At 31.0% G+C, this 24,052-nt stretch overlaps 5 protein-coding genes across 13 annotated transcripts; 2 read left to right on the top strand and 3 right to left on the bottom strand.

The window, feature by feature from the left end:
• Positions 1-68: 68 nt before the first annotated feature.
• On the bottom strand, positions 69-6,064 carry LOC122532632 (DNA-directed RNA polymerase I subunit RPA1). Of its 2 annotated transcripts, none has more exons than XM_043661569.1 (6): positions 5,916-6,064; positions 5,610-5,826; positions 1,165-5,489; positions 779-934; positions 394-697; positions 69-313 (listed from the first exon to the last, which is right to left on the bottom strand). In XM_043661569.1, exons 2-6 carry the CDS (start codon positions 5,791-5,793, stop codon positions 180-182), a joined length of 5,103 nt encoding a protein of 1,700 aa, XP_043517504.1. In that variant the 5' UTR covers positions 5,794-5,826; positions 5,916-6,064; the 3' UTR covers positions 69-179. The 2 variants fall into 2 exon arrangements, with proteins under 2 accessions (XP_043517504.1, XP_043517514.1); XM_043661579.1 differs by having other exon boundaries at positions 5,945-6,047.
• Positions 6,065-6,450: 386 nt separating this feature from the next.
• LOC122532653 (protein SHQ1 homolog) lies at positions 6,451-9,089 on the top strand. Of its 3 annotated transcripts, none has more exons than XM_043661643.1 (8): positions 6,451-6,740; positions 6,849-7,233; positions 7,307-7,711; positions 7,788-7,911; positions 8,000-8,163; positions 8,230-8,384; positions 8,484-8,531; positions 8,849-9,089. In XM_043661643.1, exons 1-8 carry the CDS (start codon positions 6,598-6,600, stop codon positions 9,003-9,005), a joined length of 1,581 nt encoding a protein of 526 aa, XP_043517578.1. In that variant the 5' UTR covers positions 6,451-6,597; the 3' UTR covers positions 9,006-9,089. The 3 variants fall into 3 exon arrangements, with proteins under 3 accessions (XP_043517578.1, XP_043517571.1, XP_043517586.1); XM_043661636.1 differs by having other exon boundaries at positions 6,452-6,740; positions 7,788-7,915; positions 8,004-8,163; XM_043661651.1 differs by lacking the exon at positions 8,484-8,531 and having other exon boundaries at positions 6,453-6,740; positions 7,788-7,915; positions 8,004-8,163.
• On the bottom strand, positions 8,622-12,424 carry LOC122532639. Of its 4 annotated transcripts, none has more exons than XM_043661613.1 (8): positions 12,329-12,424; positions 11,561-11,895; positions 11,008-11,304; positions 10,756-10,867; positions 10,094-10,652; positions 9,822-10,018; positions 9,559-9,744; positions 8,622-9,481 (listed from the first exon to the last, which is right to left on the bottom strand). In XM_043661613.1, exons 2-8 carry the CDS (start codon positions 11,887-11,889, stop codon positions 9,293-9,295), a joined length of 1,869 nt encoding a protein of 622 aa, XP_043517548.1. In that variant the 5' UTR covers positions 11,890-11,895; positions 12,329-12,424; the 3' UTR covers positions 8,622-9,292. The 4 variants fall into 4 exon arrangements, with proteins under 4 accessions (XP_043517548.1, XP_043517539.1, XP_043517529.1 ...); XM_043661604.1 differs by lacking the exon at positions 12,329-12,424 and adding an exon at positions 12,073-12,178 and having other exon boundaries at positions 11,561-11,892; XM_043661594.1 differs by lacking the exon at positions 12,329-12,424 and adding an exon at positions 12,073-12,168.
• Positions 12,197-23,747, top strand: LOC122532622 (sushi, von Willebrand factor type A, EGF and pentraxin domain-containing protein 1-like). Of its 3 annotated transcripts, none has more exons than XM_043661545.1 (33): positions 12,197-12,434; positions 13,099-13,280; positions 13,391-13,678; positions 13,875-14,130; positions 14,389-14,586; positions 14,840-15,004; positions 15,838-16,020; positions 16,176-16,388; positions 16,501-16,701; positions 16,790-17,038; positions 17,131-17,379; positions 17,461-17,679; positions 17,811-17,905; positions 17,982-18,294; positions 18,387-18,599; positions 18,678-18,839; positions 18,956-19,252; positions 19,333-19,475; positions 19,556-19,655; positions 19,727-19,940; positions 20,010-20,167; positions 20,268-20,356; positions 20,416-20,525; positions 20,601-20,773; positions 20,843-21,057; positions 21,139-21,346; positions 21,416-21,589; positions 21,680-21,771; positions 21,833-21,969; positions 22,060-22,921; positions 23,015-23,168; positions 23,253-23,441; positions 23,510-23,747. In XM_043661545.1, the coding sequence occupies exons 1-33, from the start codon at positions 12,224-12,226 to the stop codon at positions 23,677-23,679; spliced, it is 6,882 nt and encodes a 2,293-aa protein (XP_043517480.1). In that variant the 5' UTR covers positions 12,197-12,223; the 3' UTR covers positions 23,680-23,747. The 3 variants fall into 3 exon arrangements, with proteins under 3 accessions (XP_043517480.1, XP_043517470.1, XP_043517490.1); XM_043661535.1 differs by having other exon boundaries at positions 18,387-18,605; XM_043661555.1 differs by having other exon boundaries at positions 12,369-12,434; positions 13,085-13,280; positions 18,387-18,605.
• On the bottom strand, positions 15,060-15,662 carry LOC122532690. Its single transcript, XM_043661688.1, has 3 exons — positions 15,511-15,662; positions 15,303-15,423; positions 15,060-15,225 (listed from the first exon to the last, which is right to left on the bottom strand). The coding sequence occupies exons 1-3, from the start codon at positions 15,639-15,641 to the stop codon at positions 15,082-15,084; spliced, it is 396 nt and encodes a 131-aa protein (XP_043517623.1). The 5' UTR covers positions 15,642-15,662; the 3' UTR covers positions 15,060-15,081.
• Positions 23,748-24,052: the final 305 nt, after the last annotated feature.

Below are 24,052 nucleotides of genomic sequence, written 5' to 3'. Positions count from 1 at the left end.
ATCAATTTTTGTTAATACATCATCAGTTTTATTATACATATTTTGTTGCAAAATAAAATATAATCAGCTTATAAAAAATATACATACAATTATTTTTTACTGTCATAAAAAATTAAATTTATGTACATAATTTCATCTATCTAATAGTTTAGTCTTAATATAAAACCATTTATTTCTCATTATCCACCTACTGACAATGTAGTGTCCGATTGTTTCTGTATTTTTACCAATAATGAACATAATCCAGTACCAGATTTAGAAGGTTGGCCTAACATTAATCGACTAGAAGGAGATATTAAATTATCTCGTTTTCCTATAAATAAAAGATATACGTAACTAACACGTAATTTTTCAATAAATAAATACTTCCGTCATACTTTTCTATATGTATACCTTGTAAAGTTGCGTTCTTCAGAAAATTGAGGGAACTTTCAAAGCTCATTTGTTGCAATGGAGATGCTGAATCTTCCATTCCTTTACGACTGAGAGGTTGAAATCTACCATCAAAAGTCATATAATCCGCAATTAAAGACAGATGTCTAGAATCAACTGTAATTCCATACATCTTGAATACATCTCTCACTTCTCTTATAATAACTCTGTTAGCAGCTTCAATACCATATGTTTGAGAAATAGCATAAATGTCATTAGAATACAATTTGTTTAGATGTAAAGAATTATCATATTTGAACATTTCCTATATTACAAAAAATATTATAAATAGATAATAAAATACAAAGTTGTGATCACATACACATACTACAAAATTTTTACTTACTACTATATTGATACCATCAGTTTTAAGAATTGTTTCTCCATCATTATTTTGAAATATAAAAGCACGTTTTACACAAGGCACCTCCCATAAGACAATTTTATTTGCAACATTTCTAATTATTGTTGATAAGTCCAATTTTAACAACTTGAGAGGTAACTGCAAAAGAAAGTCATTAACTAATTCTTTTCATAAAGATGTAGTTTTTAATGCAAATTTATATTTTTAAAAATATAATTTAAAAAATAGATAATTGTTTTAAGTATCAAATATTATAAAAAACATTATATTTTGGATACTTGTATATTTTTCCATGTTTGTACTCTGTGCAATTTTACACTTTTAAATTTCATATGAATATATAAAGATCTATTTATTATAATACTTACCGAAAATTTTAATTTACACCATGTGAATTTATTCTGGTCATAATCATACTCTATTACATTATTATACATATTTTGAATATGCTTCTTTCTCTCTTTATTATAAATTTCATCTATAACACACTCATTTTCTGTATCATCATCTTCATTTTGTTGTTGTTCGTTAGTTTCTAATTTTTCATTTTCATTCTCATCAACTTTTTCATTTATATCTTCTATTTCTTCTTCATCTTCTGGATCTTCATATTCTTGGTTTTCTTTGTGACGTGAAATTGTTCGTAGTAAAGTTGCATCTGCATCTTCTGCTGCTATTTCTTCATCTGAAGACTCGTGCATTTCTCCTAAATTTGAACGTGCTTTGAAGGATTCTACTTCATCAACTTCTGCTTGATCTAATAAAGCATCGTCTTCATACATAGATTTCTTTTCCTCTTCTATATGTAATAAAGTATTTGTTACTTTAGCAATCTTTTTAATTTCTTTAAATATTTCTTTAAAGAACACTTCTTCAGTTTTTTTCAATATCTCATGTGGCTGAACGCAAAATTCGGATTTATAAGATTTATATGGAAGATAATTAACAGTCATGGTATACACTAATTGTCTATGTGGCCATTGTTCGATTTTCCTATATATAGTAATATTATCTAAAACATTAGATAAAATGCATTTTGTTAGCTTCAATTTTAATTTATTTGCGCGTTTTGTTATGTTTTTCAAGTCTTTTCGAAATGGTATTTCCATGCTAGGTGTTTTAATATTTTTCGATGCCATCATAAGTATTTCACGTAATCTGGGTATACCCAAAGTAACATTCATTTCTCCACGACCAGCAAAATGAAAAGTATTTAAAGTCATTTGAGTTGATGGCTCTCCTATTGATTGTGCTGCTAATAAACCTACTGGTTCTCCAGGAGGACAAATAATTTTCATTACTTTCATAGACAGAAGATCTCTTAAATCTTTTTTTTTCATAATAGAATTGCTGGCTACATATTCATCTATTAAATTTTCTAATCTTTCAGAAAGTACACCAAAATCTATATCTTGTCTATATTTTGACATTACTGGATCAGGACATTTTGCACATTCAGTATAAATCCATTTTTTATCTTCTTCACTAGTTCTTATCCACTTTTTCATCATTGAAAGAGCAGCTTTGCTTCTCCCACTGTTTTTATTGATTTCCATGTACTTCGATTGTTTAATGTTCATATTTTCTCTTGAAAATTTTGTAAATGGATTAATTCTCCTTTTTTGTAATGCATTTCCATTTTTATTTTCCCATTTTTTAATTCTTTTTACTAATTTTAAAATTGTACTTGTATCTGAATTTTCTTTTAAGTATTTTATTATTTCTTCATTAAGAATCACATTTTTATTATTTATTAAAAAACTCAATTGCTCCTTTTTTAAAAAGCGTGAACCTGATACATCGAGCCCATCTTCGCCATAATAAATTTGTACCAAACTACCATCTGAATCTCGTACTGTTGAATCATAATTAATAATTAATCCTTCAAGATGTTTGATGAGACATCTTTGTAAATAGCCTGATCTACTAGTTTTTACAGCAGTGTCAATGAGACCTTCACGGCCAGCCATACAGTGAAAAAAGAATTCTTGAGGTTTGATTCCTGTCATGAATCTACCATCAATAAATCCACCAGCTCTTGGTGAAGGGTCATATGCAGGGAAACTTGGAAGACTTTTGCCACTGATCATTAAAGGTGGTCTTTTTCCTTCTAATTCGATTTGTCCAAGTAAACAAGATATTTGCATAGTATTTACAGTGGAACCCTTCGCACCAGATTGAACCATTAACTGCAGATTATTATTTGGAAATTTTTTTAAAAGACCAGCTGGCAGACATGTTCGATTTATATCATTAGTATAGACATCTAATGCACTTTTATATTTTCGATCGACTTGAACACGAAATTTAGGATCATTCCAATAAAGTTCTTCAATTTTAGTTGTAACAATGTCCATAGGTGTATCATTAGGTAATTCCAGCACTGATCTTTGGACATTTTCTCCAATTTCTCTACATTTAGAAATAATTTCTTTACGTTTCTTGTCTGCTTTTCTTAACAATAAAATATCTTCAATGCCAAGTGTAAATCCGTTTCTCTGCAAAGCAGCTTGAAATAATTTACCAAAGGCACTTAATAATTTTGAAGAGCATGTCCCCCCATACAATTCAAAAATACAATGTACAAGACCAAATGGAGTTGCACCATAATGTGTTTTATCAAGTACACCACATAACAATTCTCCATTTCGTATTATTACTTCAGCTTCTGACATTGTTTTAGGATCTGAAAATTCATTACCACATTTCCAACGCCGTGCTTTTTCAACTTGCCATTCATTTACATTGATCTTGGCATTTGCCGTTAGATTAATACGTGGTTGATTTGGTGGAATAACGTTAATGATAACAGTCGATACAATTTGTTTACCAGACCACAAAGGTTTGGGTTTTACTATACTGGGAGGAAGAACAATTATATTATCTTGTATTGTAGATAAAGCAGCATAAACTAGTTGCATATAATCTTCACGTGAAAAGAATGTTCCTCTCATTGTTAAACGAACACCAGAAACTACATGATCTTGAATGAGACCACTTAATGGAGTACCATCTTTTGGCACAAGGTATTGATTAGACACATTGGCTATATGGTACCCTTCGCTTCTGGCTAGTTCATTTTGGGGATAATGAGCATTCATTTCATCACCATCAAAATCTGAATTATAAGCTTTACAATTAGCATAATGCAAACGTAATGTTTTTTCTCCCTTTAAAATACGTGCTTTATGAGCCATTATACTGGGTTTGTGCAAAGTTGGTTGACGATTTAATAACAGAATGTCTCCATTTTGTAAATGTCTATGTATAATTTTAATTCCTTTGAAAAATTTGTTTGCTTTGTCACTTGTTGTTAAAAGACGTTTTGCAATAGCTTCTCTTCGGACAATATCTTTACTAGAGATGCGTTGTATACTTCCATCCTCGTGTTCAACCATTACTGCACCAGGATGTATATCAGGACCATTTAAAACTAGTTGTCTTAGCTGTGTAACATTCCAAGGTGTAACTGGTGTTGGATATGTTAATTTCATTGCAAATACTTCAGGAATACCAATTTCATCTATGTTTAAATTAGGATCTGGTGTGATGACGGAACGAGCAGCGTAATTAACTCTTTTACCCATCATATGCATTCTAATAATTCCTTCTTTCTTCTCCATAACTTGTTTTAATCCCAAGCAATTTGCAGAATCTGTAGTTCTGTTCATATCACGATCCATTAAATGATCCACATTTACTTGTAAATTTTGCCAAGCATTGTGTAATTTTTCAATTGCTGTATTGCCTTTTATTTGTTCAAAAACAAGTCTACCCTCCTCTGATAATTGATCTGTATCACCATCTTGAATTGTTTGAATGATATTTCTAAGTACAAGACAATCTTGAATGATACTCTTGTAAACTTGAGATTGAGGATGTTCTACCATTTGTCCATTAACAAAATTAACTGGTCTAACTATAGGTGGTAGAACTGGTATTACTTCAAAAAAAAATATATCAGTTGGGTATTCAATATCTACCATTCCAAAGCAAGGTACAAGTACTTTTAAAAAATCTTTCTCATTTTGCCAAAATTTTCTAAGATATTCTTTAGATTGATCTGGCATTATCAATACTGTATCCAATTTATGTGTTGTTTTACGTAATTGTGCTGTTGTAGAAGTATTAGATGACTCTGATATTTTAGATGTCATAATTTTATTTTTTACTATTGTGATTTTTGGAATAGATTTTAAACAATTAATGCAAATTTTAGTTGTTGCATATTGCTTAATGACGTTTTCAACGTGTGTGTGCCATTGCATATTAATATTTTTAGTGTTTAATTGAATTTCATCATATTGTACAATAGATTGATTAAGTTTTGGTCTATTGAAAAGATTTTCAGTATAATTATCAATGACATTTTGAACAGCTTGTGTATCAACTTGATAAGGATCGGTATGATTTAAATCAGCAACAACCATTATTTCTTGTTCTAGACCATCAAGTTCACTGAGAAATCCTTGCTGAAGTAAGTTTAATTTTGCAGAGAGTAACAATTTCACATAAGGTGGAATTTGTAAAGTGAAACAGTTTAAACATGCTAATTTAATCAACATACATAATCCTTTATGGAATAATGGATTTACAACTGGCATAGGTAACTCTATATGCCCAAAATGACCTGGGCACTTGAATATATTGCATCCACATGTTGCACATGGATCTGAACTTTCCGAAAGAGGGCCTAGTTAATGATAAATAATTAATAAATATTATCTTTCTCCTCCTTTTTCTTCTTCTTAATATATATAAAAATATAAATAATATAATAAGTTGTATTGTTTCATATATTGAATTTAATTACCTAATGCTGGATCGTATAAACCTCCTTTCAATGGATGTCCCAAAATATTAAATGATAAAGGCGTTCTTATTTTAGTAACACTTAAATTTCTTATATCATTTGCAGTAAACATAGAAAACATTAAGCATTTTGGATCTAGATGTTTTGGGGTTAGACGTGAAGAGTTGTACTTTTGTTGTACCATTTTGACGAATGTGTCCTCTTACTTTTTTTATATCTAGAAAGAAAGTTTTTAATAATTTCAGAGACATTAACAATTTTAGAGAATTTTATGTTTTATTATAAAAGACTATCCACAGCTCTTACTTTGAGAAAAATAATTTAAATAAACCTACTATAAATTACTTATTCCTTATCGATATTAAGCATTAACTGCATTAGTAATAAATATTTTTAAGAAAATTTTAGCCAATAATAACAAATCACATAGGTTATTAGGAAATTTTTAATCACATGGTCGACCACTACTATATATTAACATGTGCTGCAAGCGTGCGTTTATTCGATAAACTAAAAATCGATAGTTAAATATATCGATATATTTATCATTGCAAAAATGATTTCGTCCAGAACGACAATGAAGTAACAAGTGAATTGAACAAAAAAAGAATTTGTGAACTTGACTTGAAATGAAGTTTATTAATAGTTACGTATAAGAATTGGGAAAATTCGTAACTGTTATAATAATGTTACAAGCATTAGAGATTTGCCTTGTGTGGTACATAAATTTTTCAAGACCTTAGGGGAATTTTAATCCCCGATTTCCTGTTACTAGATAGGTACTTTAATCAACTAAGACACGGCGCCATTCGTGTAGTGCATACACAAATAACTATAGTGTATAATAAAGTATTTATTAATATATATTACTTTCATGTTGTGTCGGTGCTGCTTGATACTCTTTCAATAATATAATTTTACGAAATTATATCTAATGAATGTATGAAGTGAATTTTAAAGAAAATACTTTCCTGACTACATTACAAAAATGTTAACCCCACGTTTTGAAATAACTCAAACTGATACAGAAGTTGCAATAATTATTCATGCACCATATGCAAATATCAAAGACACAGAGGTTTATGTTGATGGAACAGATTTTAGATTTCATTCCACGCCATATTACTTAAGGTAAATTGAATTGTAAATAGTTCTTTAATGATAATTATTTAATAATGATTATTAACAATATTAATAATAATTAAAAATTTCTAATTTTTTTAACGAAATTTATTTTAGATTAAAACTACCAGATGAAATTGAAGAAAATGACTCATCATTTGGCTCGTATGATTGCGAAAAAGGAGATTTCTCTTTAAGATTTTCAAAAGTCACAAAAGGAAAATATTTTGAAAATTTAGATATGATAAGTACATTGTTAGCTCCACCAAAAAAGAAGAGTACAGTTATACCTAATATTGAAGTAATTGGAAATCCATCAGCAAATTCTGAAGATATTAATGACATATCAAATAAGCATGAGTTTATGCTAAATGATGAAAATACTAATGGAGATGAATGGTATATACATCAAAACAATAGTACAGAAAGTATATCACTTTTATCTACTTCTCCTAAATATGGTTTTGCAAGTAAAATATCTGGAGCCTTAGCTGCTTTTGAGGTATATGCTTTATATACTCTATAGTTATGCAAACTAAAATTGTGATATATAATTTTTTCATTTCTAATTTCAGTCAGCATGGATTAAAGAAATAATAGATCTTCCAATGCCAGATACTGTACCTCAATCTGAGAGAAGGATGTTACGAGAGAAACATGAAATTTCAGATTTTAACGAGGAACATTATTTGGCAGATCTTATGCAACCAGAATCTATAGAACCATATATCTCATTTATTGCAGAATGGGATACTTTGAAGAAAGAAAGTATTTCCTTCAATGAAACTGAAGTAGATTTATTAAAAGAACTTCCAAACAAAGAATATTTATTAAACAATGAAGAAACACACAAGCTGCTTTTAAGTTTAGTGGATATTTTATTTGGTTGTTGTTATAATCACAGAACAACATTAGGAGAAAATACTGTTGAAAGTAGTTGGACTATTAATAAATTAAGTTCTACTTTGTGTTGGTTTGATGTATGTAAATTTTTTGGAGAATCGCCGGTACTCATTTTTATTGTATTGTCTTATATTTTGTTAATAATATTTTTAGGAGTTTTCTAATTCGGAAGAAGTTATAAAAGCATGTTTTAGAAGATCAATATGTTATCCACTGTTTAGAAACTGGGATCTATCTAAAAAAATTCTTGAGGATGTAAAGAAGATAATTAAGTTAGGTAAGTAATATGTGCACGAAGTACAGATTTATAAAAGTATTTTCAATTTTTTCGCCTACAGATTTATATCTAATCATTAAATTTTTAGGTAGAAAATATATCATAAAACGTTTCTGTGAAGTACATAGTTTGTTTAACAACTCATATGAACCACGATATATATTAAATCAATTGTACATAAAAGACTATCTAATTTGGTTACAACAAATTAATGAATCTTTAATAGAATCATTGGAATCTCTTATTTCTAATGTAAGTATAGAGATATTAAATAGTAATAGTTATATGAATTATTAATATATATTCATTTCTGTTAAGGTTGAACCTTCAAAAAATGATATGCAACTTGAATTAGCAGAATTAGAACAAGCAGCTTATTCTGTGCAAGAAGAAGATCTTATTATAGAAAATTCTGTTCATGAAATAGTGGACCAAATGGATGAACTAACAGTTAATGACAATGATAAAAATAAGTAAGTATAAAATGTAAAATATGTCATAATTTTTATAAAATTCTTAGGATTCATTGAAAAATATTATATGTCTTTACGTTATATAATTTTATTTTAAAGGCCAAAGACTATATACTACATTAAAGACAAACATTCTTTAAAATATTTGTAAGTATTTCAATAGAATTGCTCCGAATATACTCCTTAACAAAGCTTTTTCGTTCATCTTATAATAAATAAAATAAATATTTGTATATATTATATATATATATATTTTTTATTTGAAACATACTAATGTAATACACTAACTAAAATGCACATCCCTTTGATGAATTACATAAATATCGAACTGTAAACTTATCATCAATGATATGTAGCAAAACAATAACAAATTATATTCGCACATTGCGCATGGATGAAATGCACAATAAAAAAGATTTAGAACTAATTTTTAATAATGCATGTATAAATTATGTTTTATACAGATTATCGAGTAGTTCGAGTTCGAGCGACAGCAGCGATACTGATTCGGAAACTGATTCAGAAAGCAGCACTTCGAGTACCACTACAACAAGTAATAGCGATAGTTTAGATTCGGATGATGCGAGTGAACCAGAAGAAATTACAAATAAGTATACCTAAAAATTTATATTGAACAAAATCTTTATAAAAATAATGTTTTTGAAGGTCTTTTTCTTACAATATGTAAGTAAAACTTTACGATTTTACCTTATGTGTTCATAAAAATATTTATACTTATATGTACACTATATGTGAAATAGTGTATAAAAAAATATACAAATAAGATTCGTTTGTGTCTACTTTACAATCATATATAATTGTATGATTATATATGTATATTAAACATATACAACGTGTGTATTATTTTTATGTTATTTGTGTTTATCATAAATATTGTGATTTTTTTGTTAAACAATGTAATAGATCCATGTCAATAATTTATTATAATGTTCGATTAATCTTTGTTGCGTAAAATCATCCAAATCATTACCAGTTTTAATATTCATATCTGAATCAATTGCATCGATATCGCTTGGTCTTAATATACTGCTTTCATTATTGAAAGCATTGTTAATATTACTTCCTGTATCTTCTGCCTAAAATATTTTATGGAATTCGTTATGTGTAAATGAAAAATGTATATGCTGAGAAAAAAACTTCAAAATATCGTTACCGTAACGTAATCATAATCTGTAAGTTCTGCATTTTCGTTTTTATTATTCAATTCATTTCCATCGACAGTTTGCCAATAATCTGCAATCTCTCCATATACTCCTGGACTTTCGTTTACATTATGCACATATTGAGCCAACGTTCTATCGTTTGATATCGCAGAATCTGATTTTTTAAATGCTGTTGGCTTATTGTTTTTAATAATTAAAAAGGGTCCAATATGCTGTTAGAAGAAACTTATTATATTTACTATACATACTGTACCTTTTGATCAGAAGTTGTACTCTTACTATTAAAATGACCATGGTAATTAAGACTTCCTGTGTTTAGAACTAAGTGCGTATATTTTTTCAACGTTCCATTTTCTTCGTGTAAATGTGGTGCGTATAATATAATACGTAAAGGTATACTTTCATCGTTTGAACTTTGTAACTCTTTAGCTTTAGCACTCTCATTTGTTGCTGAGTAACATGTGAAATAAAGATCTGTGAAAATTTTTAGATCAACATTAATTAATAATACTTAATACTTAATACCTTCATGTTCTTTCGTTTTCATCTCTTCTAAACTAATATTCGGTTCATTTTGAAGGTTTTTGTTATGTCTTCTTAAATCAGTATTTGTAAATGAAACATCATTATTACTATTTACATGTTTATTAGAAAAAATGCAATCTTGTTTTTCACTGTATACTTCAGTCGTTGTGAAATTCGATATAATAGTTGGTATCGGAGTTTGTTCTTGTTCCAATGGTACTTCAGAAGTTATTTCAATATTTTTATCGGTAAAAAAAATGTCTCGTACATTATCATCGTTCTTCATGTTTCCTGTAGTTCGTACCGTTGTCATTTCAGTTGTGATATCATAAACTATACTTTCATGGATATTTGCGTTGAAAGAAGCGATAGTACTCGTATTTTTATCATCCTCAATCTGTTTTAATTCTTCCGAAGATGTTTTTATAGTCTCTAAATCGGAAAATACTTTGTCTGTCTGCGTATCAAGATCTTCATCTATTTTTGTTTCATCTGAATTGATAGTTTTTAGAAGGTATTCTTCATAATCCATCGAATCGCGTACCGTTGATGATTGTCCCTGTTTATCAGCAAATAAATAATTCCTCTTTATATTTACGCATTTCTGTTTTAATCAAATAATAAGAATTGTAATACTATTGTTAATGTTGAATGCTTCTTACATAGCAAGGACCACATGGATCTTCCTTGTACGTGGAGAGAATGGCCGCTTTAACATAAGGGAAATGTAGTATACTCCAGGGTACTATGATTTGATAAGTTACTTTACCGCAGCTGTAATCACATCTCATTGAAATTATTTACATTTAATTAATGCTTCGATAAAATTGTAAAAGTTTTGTACATTTTACCCAATAAAACTTGTTATGATTATAAATTGATCGTATTATCAAGTTTAATGATTGTATTCTCACCGATCGATAATGACCACTTCGTCTTTTGATGCATGAAAACTTTTCCAGATACCCAACTCGGAAGTGTCTTGAAGAAGAATTATGCCCTTTCTCTTTTTTTTAATGTCACCGAACAACGTTTCTACCGAGTCCAAGGAATACTCGAACTCCTGTGTATTTTTAGACATTTCCCTCCACGCTTTTATCTCTATATTGTTCTCTGCGCTGTCTTCCAGCAAATCTGACGGCGGCGTTACCATGAAGAACAAGATATTCGAAAAACCGGACTTCTCTAATCGTTTCTTCAATAATCCCAACCTTGTGCCCAAATGATTTTCACAAATATCAGTTGAACCAACTTTACATTTAAATTTATATCATTTTATAAAAAATATAATTTCATTTCAGCTCTGAAACTAAGCTTAGTGAGTCTTATATTTTTTCCCCACGTTCAAGAAAATTGAAGTAAATATATTGGAAAAATTCTAAATATTAAAAAGTGAAATTTTACGTAATACAAATATTGGTCATTAAATATTATTAATATCGATTATTCCACAACTCAACAACTTACATGATTGCTTGCCGGTAACTATAATACCAGGAAGGATCCAAAAACGCAAACACATTTACATGTCCCAACTGTTCCTTTCGAAGATTCGTGGCACGACATTGCTCGATATATCCTCGAGTCTCTCGTGGTTCTTTCGTTTGGCGGAAGTGACGAGGGACATCCAACAATCGGAGGACTCTATCCTTTTCATAAGCTCCATAATTTCCAACAATTATCATCGTCATTATCGTGATCACAATTGAAATCGACATAATTCGTTCACTTTCTCCCACAGAACCGTGTCTAAAACTCTTTGACGAACCAGAAATCTTTGGAGAAGATCGTTCCATCGACTGCTAAAAATAGAACGAGATGCATGCATATAAAAGTGAAATATCGATAATTATTTCGTAATACTTGCACATCCGTGTAAACAATATAAAATTAATAATCAAACGCAAGTGATTTCGCGTATTCGTTATCTGAAGCCCGATAAAATAGTGGAAAATGTGACAACGAAACGACGAGAGTACCGAATACTTTGAATCATCGTACGATCGTTGCCGGTCGATGTGTGCGCGTGGACTCTCACGATATATCTCGGCCAGAAAAATCAATTTACGTCGCATTGATGCGATATGTATGCGGGTCACACGGAAACTGTAAGCCTTTTTCTGACCTCACATGCTACTGTCGCGGTCCACCGTTCAGCATTTCTCCTACACGTTAAGACCGAGCTCTGCAACTTTAGAAAACTTCACACAGTTTATTTATTCACAGTATTCATACTTTATCTATTGCGAGAAATTGTCCGTCGCTCTCGAGTTTTCGAACATCCCATCATCCGATTTTTCTAATTGCGAAATCCAATGGCCTGGCGACTTCGATTTTCTCGGTAATTTACATAACATAATATAATATAATATTTAACAAATAATACGACACGGTCGATTGAATATTATTTCGTTAATAAGTCGAACATCCGTCAAGATCAGTCGATGAATGTGAACACGTGTGCATGGTACAAGTTGAACAGAGAGTCCCTTGTTCTCAACTTTTCAAAGCATGGTTTTGTACGATTTAGATGCTCGTGCTGCAATCAGTAGCAGTTCAGCTTAAAGTATCGACAGTCGATCTTCCGATCTTTCATCAATCTTAATCGAAATTTTGAAAAATTGTTGTTTTGAAGTATCGAGACACACTCGTCGTTCAAAATTTGTGTAGATACCACTGGTACTTAGTAAATTGGAAAAGAATTATACCTAGATATTTGTATGATATGTGCAAGCGTCGAAGAAAGAGATTCTATAAAAAGAGTAAATTTTTCATTTCACGAGTAAATTCTATTTATTGCAAAAGAGTTGGATTTTTCGAAATTGAAAAGATTCGTTTTCGCCCGCGAGTATGTCCTGAAAATTAAATGTTAGAAATTTCATGTGACTTTACGTTATTTGTTAACATGATCAGTTCAGTCGTGAGAATATGCACGTTAATTTGGCTGTCGTTGTGCTTGTTAACTACGATCGTATTTTTCAACGAGATTAGTCGATTGAACATAGAGTTGCAGGATTTTGGAGTATCTGAAAGAACCGAGTGCAATTTCAAACATAAGAGAAGCACAGATCGGCAGGAATTAAATGCCAGCTTGGAGAACGTTGAGAAAACATTCAGGAAGAAAGCCGACGCTTTGTCATACCTTTTAAAAGCTGATATAGATCGTTTGAGGAACGAAACCGATCAGGTAAAATTGTACTTTATTTAGAGTTATAAATAAAATAATGCCAATTGGCGTTAAACGTTTCTTTGCAACGACGAGCAATGATTTTAATCTAACTTTGAAACTTTTGGTAGGTGGAATTGGTGTTTCTGGTCGATGCTTCAGGATCGGTTGGTTTAAAAAATTTCCAAAGCGAATTAAATTTCATAAAACACCTTTTGGCCGACTTCTCCGTGGAACCTTCCGCAACTAGGATCGCGATCGTAACGTTCGGTGGAAGAAGACACATTAAACGAAACGTAGATCAGATATCTCATACTGGTGACAATGATAACAAGTGTTATTTGCTGAATAAACAGTTAAATAATATCAGTTACACTGGCGGTGGAACGTATACGCGCGGCGCGCTTTTGGAAGCTCTTGTAAGTGCTTTTAATTTCGCTTTTATTTTCTTCGTAAATTTTAAATAAATAAAATTAGATGCAAGATCATATTAAATATTAAATGTTAATTATTGCAGTATGATTATTACATTAAATATTGTAATTAAATCAAACATTCAGATTTCAATCGTAATTTTGAAAACTTGTTAGAAATTTTAATGCTTAAACTTGTTAGAGAATACTTGAGAAAGGTAGAGCGAACGCAAGGAAGGCTGTGTTTCTTATAACCGACGGATTTAGCAACGGCGGTGATCCACGACCTGCGGCGAACCTCTTGAAAATTGAAGGCGCAACGATATTCACTTTCGGAATAAGAACAGGAAACGTTGACGAACTGCGCGACATAGCTAGTTTTCCAGGAGACACGCACAGCTATTTCCTCGACAGTTTCGTGGAATTCGAGGCTTTGGTACGACGAGCTCTGCATCGTGGTGAGTGAATGCACGAAATTGTCGAAAAGTCTGATAAATAATTTGAGAAATGAAATTTCATCGATCATCAAATTTAGTAAATTAATTTTTATTCGATGAAACATTCAACGAAATATCGTCTGAAAACTAATCTTTAGGAAAATCTTAAAGTTCACTTGCAATCAGTCCACAGTGGCTCTATCGTTTGTTTATGCGAACGAGACGAAGAATCGAATGCGAATTATCTAATGCGAATTCGTCTCGTCTCTGCTGTTACAGATTTGAAAGCGGGCAAATACGTACCAGTGACGTATCCAGATAATTGTAATCTCTTATGCAGGAATATCAGCGAAGTCGGAAACGAACGAAATTGTTGCGATAATTTCGCGACGTGCGCCTGTGGCACTGTGACCGGACATTACGCTTGTATTTGCCCGGCAGGATATTTTGGCTCTGGTCTTCGGGGTTCTTGTCACCGTGAGTTTGCCGGAAATACGGATTTTTCAGTATTTATGCGGAATTTCTTCGAAGGAATTTATTTTATATTCATCTTGTATTAATTATAAATTATAGAACGAACGATATTCGTGTATTTCAAAGTATTTCAATAGTAAAAATAAATTAAATCGAAGTGCGTTTCCGTATTTTGCATAACAATTAACTATTATTAAGTCAGTAGTAATCGTAATACCAATAAAAATCGACCGTGTTCAATATCATTTCTTTCCAGCATGTCCAAATGGAACATACGCGTCTGGAGAAATCTCCGGTGATCTCGCGACAATGTGCACCTCATGCCCTGACGTGAATCATGTGACTATGAAAGTACCTGCAATTTCCGTTGAGCATTGCGTTTGCGCTTCCGGATTCACCACGGACGGAAATAAATGCGAGGGTAATTAAAAATAAAATGCAATTAAATTGCTTAAAAGTTTTCATCGTTCCGTTTATTCAAATTGTTCGCCTTACTTTTCACCAAATGTATCCTATGCCTGCTGCAAGGACAGGCATACTTCCGTATAATGGCGTTATTTCTTTAAGAGGATCAGGATATTGCGGCGTATAAGCTCCATATTTTTCTAACTGGAATTTTGGTCTCGATGCGAGCCAACCGTACTGTCAACAAAACTTCAACATTTTTATAATGTTATAACGATGATGAAACAATTTATAATTTAATTTCCGATTAATACCTCGCCATTAGTAGTAATCGGAGTTGGCAGACAAGTTTTTCCCTCTTCACGTTCGAACGTTTCCGTGGCAATAACCGTTTGCTTTTCTTCGCACAGTTTCTCTATTTCTTTTCGTAATCTCCTTTAAAATTGATAGAAATTGATGGTTAATAGGAATTTGAACTGCGAATCTTAATAGTATATTTTATGTATAATTTCATACACTCACTTATGTTCGTCTAACAGACATTCGTATTTTTGTAACCACTTTGTTCGTAAGCGTTTCATCTTGTGAACTTGCTCGGTTAAATTTTTATAGATCGCTACAAAATCGCGAGGCTTGTTACATCGTGGATCCATTTTTTCTTTCTCAATCTAAATAAACATCTAAATTTTTACGAAAAATTCTCCAATTATAAACGACAAGATTGTAAAGAAATTGCATGTGTATGAAAAACAGAAGAAAGCAATTACATTAAGTTTGCAATTATTCCAAAGTCTTTTCCATTGTACTTTTTCTCGCTTCAAATGTCCATTTACGTTTCTTATTTCACAGTTATAACATGCCCGAGACTAAGAGTGCCAGAAAACGGATACTTGGTAAAAGCAAGCGCATGTAGCAACGTCGTTCACGCAGCCTGTGGTATAAGGTGCAGAATTGGTTTCTACCTCACAGGTGACAGTATTCGACTTTGCGGAAAAGACGGTAATTGGTCCGGAAACGAACCGAAATGTTTGCGTAAGTCCCACTAAGTATTGAACGCATTTGGTTCGACTGCAACGTGTGAAACAAACGCAAACGCGCGAAATTAACATATACTACGTACTATGTAATTGAAAATTCTCAAATTACAAAACTCCCCGTCATTATCGGCTTGTAATTGTTTGAAACAGTGAAAACTTGCCCAGCACTTCGAACTCCCATCCATGGGCGAATGCGCTGTCAAAACGATGAGGATCAACATTTGAATACAGAGAATACGACAACGTATCCGATCGATTCCCGTTGTCAGTTCAGATGCGAAACCGGTTATCAACTTCGCGGAAGTAAAATACGCAACTGTTTGCCTTTGTCACAATGGGATGGTCTCAAAGCTACATGTAAAGGTGAATTTTGAAATCTTTCTCAATATCAATTGTGTATATATATATATATATATATAGTACTCTGGTTTCGCAAGATTCAATAAAGACAGTTACAAAAGATTACTGTTTATAGCAATAAAATGTGAACCTCTAAAGCTAGTTGCAAATGGACAAATTTCACCTGAGAATTGTTTGGGACCGGAGAAACTACCATTTGGATCGAATTGTACCATATCGTGCAAAAAGGGTTTCATACTTGAGGGACCACGTTCTAGACATTGTAGCGGCCGTTCTGGAGTCTGGTCGCAACGTAAAACTGTTAATCGATGCGTAGGTAATGTATTATAATTTATATTACAATTTAGGAATTTCAGTCCTTATGATTTTTCAAGTTATTGTATTAATTTATTGTTCCCTCTAAGATAAAATACCACCTTCGATAACCTGCCCGTCTAATATTATCACGGAGAGCCTTCCAGGCAAGAAATATGCTTATGTAAATTGGACAGTGCCAAACGCAACTGACAATGTGGACGAATCACCTGTATTATGGAGTAAGCCATACATTAGTTTTCCGTGGAAAGTAAAAATTGGAACACGTACAATAATCTATGTGGCACAAGACTCATCTGGAAATAGAGCTAGATGCAAATTCAAAGTTAAAGTTCTAGGTAAGATAATTTCGATTGTATTAATCAGTAAGATTATAATATAAACATATTCTGAGTATAAGATGATTGTTTGTAATATAATAATACTGCAGATAAAGAACCACCAATGATCGAGAATTGCGTAGATCCTCCGATATTTTTCACCGATAATGGAGTTGGAATAAATAACGTGACTTGGAACGAACCTGGTTTTCACGACAATTCCAAAACACCTGTACAAGTCGAACAAAATTATCTTCCTGGGGAGAACATGTTTCCTATCGGGTTAACGCAAGTGATATATAATGCCACCGACAAGTACGATAATAAAGCGTTTTGCGTGTTAAACGTTACTATAAAAGGTGCATTAACAGAATTAATATGTACTTCATAAAATAATGTACATAATTTAATTAATTATACATTTAATTTCTTTTACATAGACGCTTGTGAAGAAGTTCCAAAAATATTGAATGGTTACTCAAAGTGTCATCCATCATCATCAATGAACGACACGAATGAGTGCACTATAACTTGCGAAGAAGGATATGGATTCGCAACTGACGAATCGAATGTTGGAATCGTGGAAAATATATTGCTATTGAAATGCAACGGAAATACATCAAATTGGCTTCAAGAAAACTACATTCCCGAATGTACAGGTATGTGATTTGATACATACAATTTATATAATAAATATATAATAAATCATAGAGAGAAATTACAGTATTGATAAAACGTAATCTGATACAGGACATAATGTAAAGAGTTTTTCATTTTTACTATTGTCTAGAAACTACAATTCCAAGAAGTGTATCCCAAGAGGGAAGTATTGTATTAGAAGGAAATGCAACAAATGTATGCGATAATCAAACAACACTTCGCGAGGTAAGTATTGATTAATTCTCCATTCCTCAACTTACGTAATTTCGTGAGAAACGATTTTTACTATTATTTAATTTAGCTGAGCAAATATATTACTGCCGATTTAATATCGACGTTGCTCGACATTTGCGGAAACGATATCGAATGTAATGTCATTACTTTCGATCCTGAATGCGAAGAAATTCTCCCATCTTCAAGTACAATGTATTCCAGTATGATAAAAAAACGAAGGGAACTGAACTATGATATTTCTAAATTATTAAGAAATGGTATAATGACAATGAATGATATTAGTACAAAAGCAAAACGAGATATGAAAATGAATGCTAACAGAAGTAAAACGAAAATAAGAAAGAAGAAAGAAAAAATTGAACTGAAATTCAATTTTTTAGGTAATTTTCTCTCGATAAAATTTTAATGAAAATTTAAAGGAATGTGTATCGAAATTAATCTTGAATATATATAATACTCCTATTTAATATAGGAAAGATAATTGAGGAGCATCACGAAAATCCGCGAAAAGGAATCCAGAAATTGCGACAGAAGCTCGAATCTTTGTCTCGATCTGGGAAATTAAATTTATTGAACAATAGAACAAATCAAGAAATAGCGAAGCTTGCGCTAAATTTGCATCTCATTTTTAAGAATTTTGAGGAACTTTGCGATCCAGGAAGTATCTTGAAGAAGAACACTTGCGGTAAATGTAACTGAACGAATTTTTTTCATACATTGAGAAAATGTTAATATTTCATGATTATGTTTATTTAAATTTTAGTAAAATGTCCATTGGGAACTTTCTTCAATTCCACGACCAAACGATGCCAATCATGTTCTCTTGGAGAATATCAAAACGTGCCTGGATCTTTGAAATGCAAACATTGTCCTGAATACACTTCGACGAAGAAAATTCATTCAAAATCTCTGCAAGATTGTATACGCAAGTATTTTATAATCTCCCTTTTTATTTTTCATTTCGATATTAATTTATCTTTGTCATTATATATTTCTTCTATTTTTACAAAAATTATTATCCTTTGATTTACTTTTATTTAGATTTATGCAGACCAGGACACTATTCGCGAAAAAAGCGTTATCAAAACACGCGATTAGCACTTGAACCTTGCCTAATCTGTGACATTGGATTTTATCAACCAGAATATGGTCAAACTCGTTGCCTTTCGTGTCCACCTGACACTACTACTAGAAATCATGGATCTAAAACCATAAATGACTGTCTACCTCTTTATAAAATCGAAATTAATATCTGTGATACAAAGTCGTGTTTAAATGATGGACAATGTGTACAAGAAGAGGACAGTTTCAGTTGCGAATGTCCTGACTATTATGTCGGTAATTATTTAATTTACTTTTACTTCATTGAATAATAATTTGAAATAAATAATATAACTATACATAAAATTACTTGTTAGGTTCTAAATGTGAAACATTCCAAAATCCATGTGATTCTTTACCATGTTTGAATGAAGGTACATGTAATATTCTGAGTTTCACGAACAATACAATAATGTACTCTTGCACATGCAAAAATGGATATTCAGGTAGAAATTGTGAGGTAAAACAATTATTATTTGTAAAAATGAACACAGTACAAGCACACAGTACAAATAAATTAATAGAAAGTAAAATTTGTAGTTGTACATTGACGAATGTACCGTTAATCCTTGTCAAAACAACGGTACATGTCTGAGCACAGAAAATGATTATTCCTGTGAATGTAAACATGGTTTCCAAGGTATATTTTCCAAGAAATTATATCAATAAATATTATTAAATAATTAATATTTCAGAAATATATTATTGCAGGAGAATTTTGTGAGACTACTGTGGATCATTGCAATCCTTCACCCTGTATGGAAGGATCTACTTGTCACAATGTTAACGACTCTTGGAAATGTTTCTGCAAACCAGGTTTTCTCGGTCGTTATTGTAATTTATTACCCTGTGATTGGTTACCATGCAACAAAAACTCGTATTGTGTGAACATTGAAGAAGAAAATGCAACAACTATGAGTTATAGGTGAATATATTTATTAATAATAATAATAATAATTTATTAATAAAAAATAAACAATTTTTTGATTATCAGATGCGTGTGTGCGGATGGTTACACTGGAGAAAATTGTACTGTGAAGATAAATCATTGCGAAAGCAATCCATGTTTGAACAATGGGAAATGCACTAATAATATCTCTAATTACACATGTACGTGCCCTATGTTATTTACAGGACGTCATTGCGAGACTGGAAAGTATAGTCTTAATATTTATATTAAGTATTAATTTGCACAAATAATAATAATTTTACAATTAAAAAATTTCTTGAATAATTTATCGTGTCTTTATAGAATTGTTATCCGATTACACGATACAGTTCTCCAAATCGGGTATCACCGATTATATCAGTATGAAAAGCTTTACGATAAATCTTTCTAAGGTAATAGATAATATTAAACATTACAATTTGTTTTTATTCTACCGGAGTGTTAATTTTAGTTAACTACGTGTTTATGGCTACAATCGAAGGATATGTTTAATTATGGCACCGTATTATCGTATGCTACACGTTACTACGATAACGCATTCACTTTAACAGATTATAACGGGTAATAAAATACTCTTCTTAATACATATCTACAAAATCTTGGTTCACATCAAATATTACTGTCTTGATTTTGTAGACTGGTAATATATCTCAATGGTGAAAAAGTAATAACCGATATTAAAGTAAATGATGGTCATTGGCATTTCGTTTGTTTCACCTGGGAAGCAGAGAATGGCTCTTGGAATATTTTTATCGATGGCCTTTTGAGAGACAACGGCACCCACTTGGCAAAAGGAACATTCATTCAAGGTATATTAAAGATAATATTAAATATTAATACGTACATTAACACGCGATATTAATAAAATTTTCGATTAGGAAATGGAATTCTCATAATTGGACAAGAACAAGATCGTGTCGGAGGAGGATTTTCAGAGTTAGAATCCTTCTTGGGAAAATTAACATTATTAGATATTTGGAGTACAGTTTTAGTAGCTAAAGATATCAAACACTTGTTCAACACTTGCGAAAAATACCATGGTGATGTAATTGCATGGGCACAGGTGCAAGAATATGTGCACGGTGACGTGGCAGTAATTATTTCTTGATATAGGTGCCTTTTACATTTATTAGAATTTTATGATGAATTTCATCTTGTTCCCAATATTTTCTAGGTGTCAAACACTTCATTTTGCCGTGACTGTCCATTACCCGTTATACCATTTAAAGGTAATGTAAATGTCAGCGAAGATGGGTCAAACATCACTTATTATTGCGATAATGGTTACGTAGTACGATTTCGTGGCAGAGAATACCAATCTTTGACACTGAAATGTCTTAAACAAGGACAGTGGGAAGGATATTACACACCCGTTTGCATTAGTAAGCTAAGATACTTTAGATCGTAGTCTACTTGTGATTAATTAGTTGATTTGATTGATCTCATTTAAGGAAGGAGATGCGGATTCCCAGGATATTTTCCGCGAGGTCGCATACATGGTAGATCGTATTTTTTCGGAGATGAAATATATTATTTTTGTTTAATTAATTATGAACTTCGAGGAAATCCTCGTAGAACCTGTAATGCTGATGGAAAATGGAGCGGATTACCTCCAGTTTGTATAGGTAAAGATCGTACACTTCTAGTATTTATTATTAATATCTACCAATTATTTATTTCTAATTTTCTTATATTTCAACAATTGTTTGTAACAGGAAAAACATGCAAGAATTTATTAGCTCCAGAGCACGGGGATATCGAGTACGTGATAGAAGAATACGAAAGAGATGATCTTTCCATTCTACAGGTATGATTCATTTGCAAATACTGCAAAAAAGGAAGTAATTTTTATTAAACGATATTCATAGGTAGGACAGCAAATTGAATTCAAGTGCGACCCCGGATTTCAATTAAAAGGTGAAAAACTTTTAACATGTTTGGAATCTGGACAATGGGATCATGAAGTGCCTTCGTGTTTGGCTTATAAATGTCTACCACCAAAGGAGTAAGAAATATAGTCACACTTGCAAAAAAATTTCATTCTAAATAAATGATTTTTTATGAGATTTTAATATTTTAACATTTTAATATTTAGAATCAAGCACGGATATGTAATTTCTTCAAATTCAAATAATTTGCACGAAACTTTCGCTACAAAAGTTGATCTGCAAGCGATTAATGACACATTTAAGGACTACAATTTTAATGATATTGTGGAATATTCTTGCTATTCAGGATATAAATTTGAGGGCAATCATAGTTTGTTAAATGCATTTAAACTTCAATGTACAGAAAATGGTACTTGGATTGGATTTGTTCCTGATTGTGTACCTTTAATGTGTTCGTGGCCCGACATTGTGAATAATGGGAAATTATTGTTTAAAACAAAAAACAATGGTATTATTAAACTTCTAGAAATAGAAAAAAAGAATTGGAGTTTGGAAGACCAATTTGTCATTGGTACCGAAATTGCGATAAACTGTGACATAGGATATAAATTAGTTGGTGACGGTTTTAGAATTTGCACAGACGATGAAGAATGGTCATCCACGTTATCGTCTTGCGAACCTTATGAATGTCCTATCTTAAGTCATCCATTTTTTCAAATCTTTAATGAAGAAATAAATCTAAATAATCATACTGCAATTTGGAAAAATGATCAGAATAAAAAATTTAATGGCAAAGAACCATATAATGGTACTTATAAGAATATAGAGTACTTTATAGAGGGACATACTTATATGAAAAAAATAGTTCTTAGTTGCAATGATGGAGAAATTCAGTTGAGTAATGCAAATATTCAAAATTCTGTTTCTAACTTAACTTGGTTTTGTGATGAATATGGTAAATGGAAAATAATTGATACACACTTAAATGACACCATCATAAAAACATCACTCTTGCTTAATAATGAAATTGATAGTATTTGTCAAAAATCTATGTGTGATTTAGTAATGGTAAATAATATACTATAATTATTTGAGAATAATATAATTATTCAGAAACAAGTACAGTTTTAAATTATGAAACTAATATTAAATTACTATTAGATTCCAGAATATAGTTACATTACTGAAACAAATTATAAAAGAACTGTTAATAACACTATTACATTCAAATGTCATCAAGGCTATATTCTTGAAGGCAATGAAAAATCTGTCTGCCTTCCAAATAATACTTGGACTGCTATTCCTTCTTGTAAACGTAAGTTTTGTCATAAAGTAAATATTTTTAAAGATTTTTATTCAAAAGTTTATATAATAAATAAAAAATAATCGTTTATTTTAGCTGTAACATGTAAAGAACCACCAAAAATTACAAATGCAGTGTTAAAAGAAAATAATATCAAAGCAGTAAATTATACATTTAATTATACAATTACTTATGAATGCATACCTGGATATATAATGCTTGGTCAAAGAAACACAAGATGTCTTGCAAATGGAAAATGGTCCAGAATGTATAGTAGATGTTCAAGTAAGTTTATCAGTATTATATGTAACACATAATATAATGTATCATTCTTTTTTGATTGATATTTATAGAACTTTCATGTAATAAACCAAAACTTCCATTTGGCGCAACAATTCGTGGTCGATCTTATTTGTATCAAGATCAATTGACATATGTATGTCCTGGTGGTAAAAAGCAAGGATTAATTACATGTAAGGCTGATGGACATTGGAGCGATTTACCAAATTGTAATGACAATTAATAAAAACAAAACAATTAATATAACTATGATTTTACGTACAAATTTAAAATAAATTAATATAGCAATTTGATAATTTTTTTATTAAAGGACCACAATTATTAAATTTGTATGATTTTATACCTTTTTGTTTTACATCTCATACGTACATTTTCATAAAATAATGTTACTGTACACCAAATATTTCATATGTTTAAGTATAATTGCAAATCAAACTAAATTTAACAATTTAATAAATTTCTGATTTAAATTAATTGATAAAATCATGGTTTGAGAAGGTAAATGTATTGTATACAATTTTTTAAATGTATTGAGAAGAATATGTTGAAAAGATTAGGAGAAAGTTATGATTTTCAATGTAGTATAAAAAAGAAAT

This window comes from Frieseomelitta varia, unplaced genomic scaffold, assembly GCF_011392965.1.
Source record: "Frieseomelitta varia isolate USP_RPSP 00005682 unplaced genomic scaffold, Fvar_1.2 scaffold_140, whole genome shotgun sequence".
Lineage (NCBI taxonomy): Eukaryota > Metazoa > Arthropoda > Insecta > Hymenoptera > Apidae > Frieseomelitta > Frieseomelitta varia.
Note: the sequence above shows the minus strand (reverse complement) of the source record. Positions and strands in the feature narration are given on the sequence as shown.

Excerpts from the sequence above, each read along its gene's own strand:
- LOC122532632 (XM_043661569.1), bottom strand. The coding sequence starts at position 5,793 with ATGGTACAACAAAAGTACAACTCTTCACGTCTAACCCCAAAACATCTA. Across the intron at positions 5,490-5,609 it reads TTTATACGATCCAGCATTAG|GCCCTCTTTCGGAAAGTTCA; the intron begins GTAATTAAATTC and ends ATCATTAACTAG. Across the intron at positions 314-393 it reads GAAGAACGCAACTTTACAAG|GAAAACGAGATAATTTAATA; the intron begins GTATACATATAG and ends TTTTATTTATAG.
- LOC122532653 (XM_043661643.1), top strand. The coding sequence starts at position 6,598 with ATGTTAACCCCACGTTTTGAAATAACTCAAACTGATACAGAAGTTGCA. Across the intron at positions 6,741-6,848 it reads TCCACGCCATATTACTTAAG|ATTAAAACTACCAGATGAAA; the intron begins GTAAATTGAATT and ends AATTTATTTTAG. Across the intron at positions 7,234-7,306 it reads GAGCCTTAGCTGCTTTTGAG|TCAGCATGGATTAAAGAAAT; the intron begins GTATATGCTTTA and ends TTCTAATTTCAG.
- LOC122532639 (XM_043661594.1), bottom strand. The coding sequence starts at position 12,168 with ATGCGACGTAAATTGATTTTTCTGGCCGAGATATATCGTGAGAGTCCA. Across the intron at positions 10,653-10,755 it reads ATCCATGTGGTCCTTGCTAT|GGACAATCATCAACGGTACG; the intron begins GTAAGAAGCATT and ends GCTGATAAACAG. Across the intron at positions 10,019-10,093 it reads GAAAACGAAAGAACATGAAG|CAACAAATGAGAGTGCTAAA; the intron begins GTATTAAGTATT and ends CATGTTACTCAG.
- LOC122532622 (XM_043661535.1), top strand. The coding sequence starts at position 12,224 with ATGCTACTGTCGCGGTCCACCGTTCAGCATTTCTCCTACACGTTAAGA. Across the intron at positions 13,281-13,390 it reads TGAGGAACGAAACCGATCAG|GTGGAATTGGTGTTTCTGGT; the intron begins GTAAAATTGTAC and ends AACTTTTGGTAG. Across the intron at positions 17,380-17,460 it reads GTTAAACGTTACTATAAAAG|ACGCTTGTGAAGAAGTTCCA; the intron begins GTGCATTAACAG and ends TCTTTTACATAG.
- LOC122532690 (XM_043661688.1), bottom strand. The coding sequence starts at position 15,641 with ATGGATCCACGATGTAACAAGCCTCGCGATTTTGTAGCGATCTATAAA. Across the intron at positions 15,424-15,510 it reads TGTCTGTTAGACGAACATAA|GAGATTACGAAAAGAAATAG; the intron begins GTGAGTGTATGA and ends TCAATTTTAAAG. Across the intron at positions 15,226-15,302 it reads CGATTACTACTAATGGCGAG|TACGGTTGGCTCGCATCGAG; the intron begins GTATTAATCGGA and ends TTTTGTTGACAG.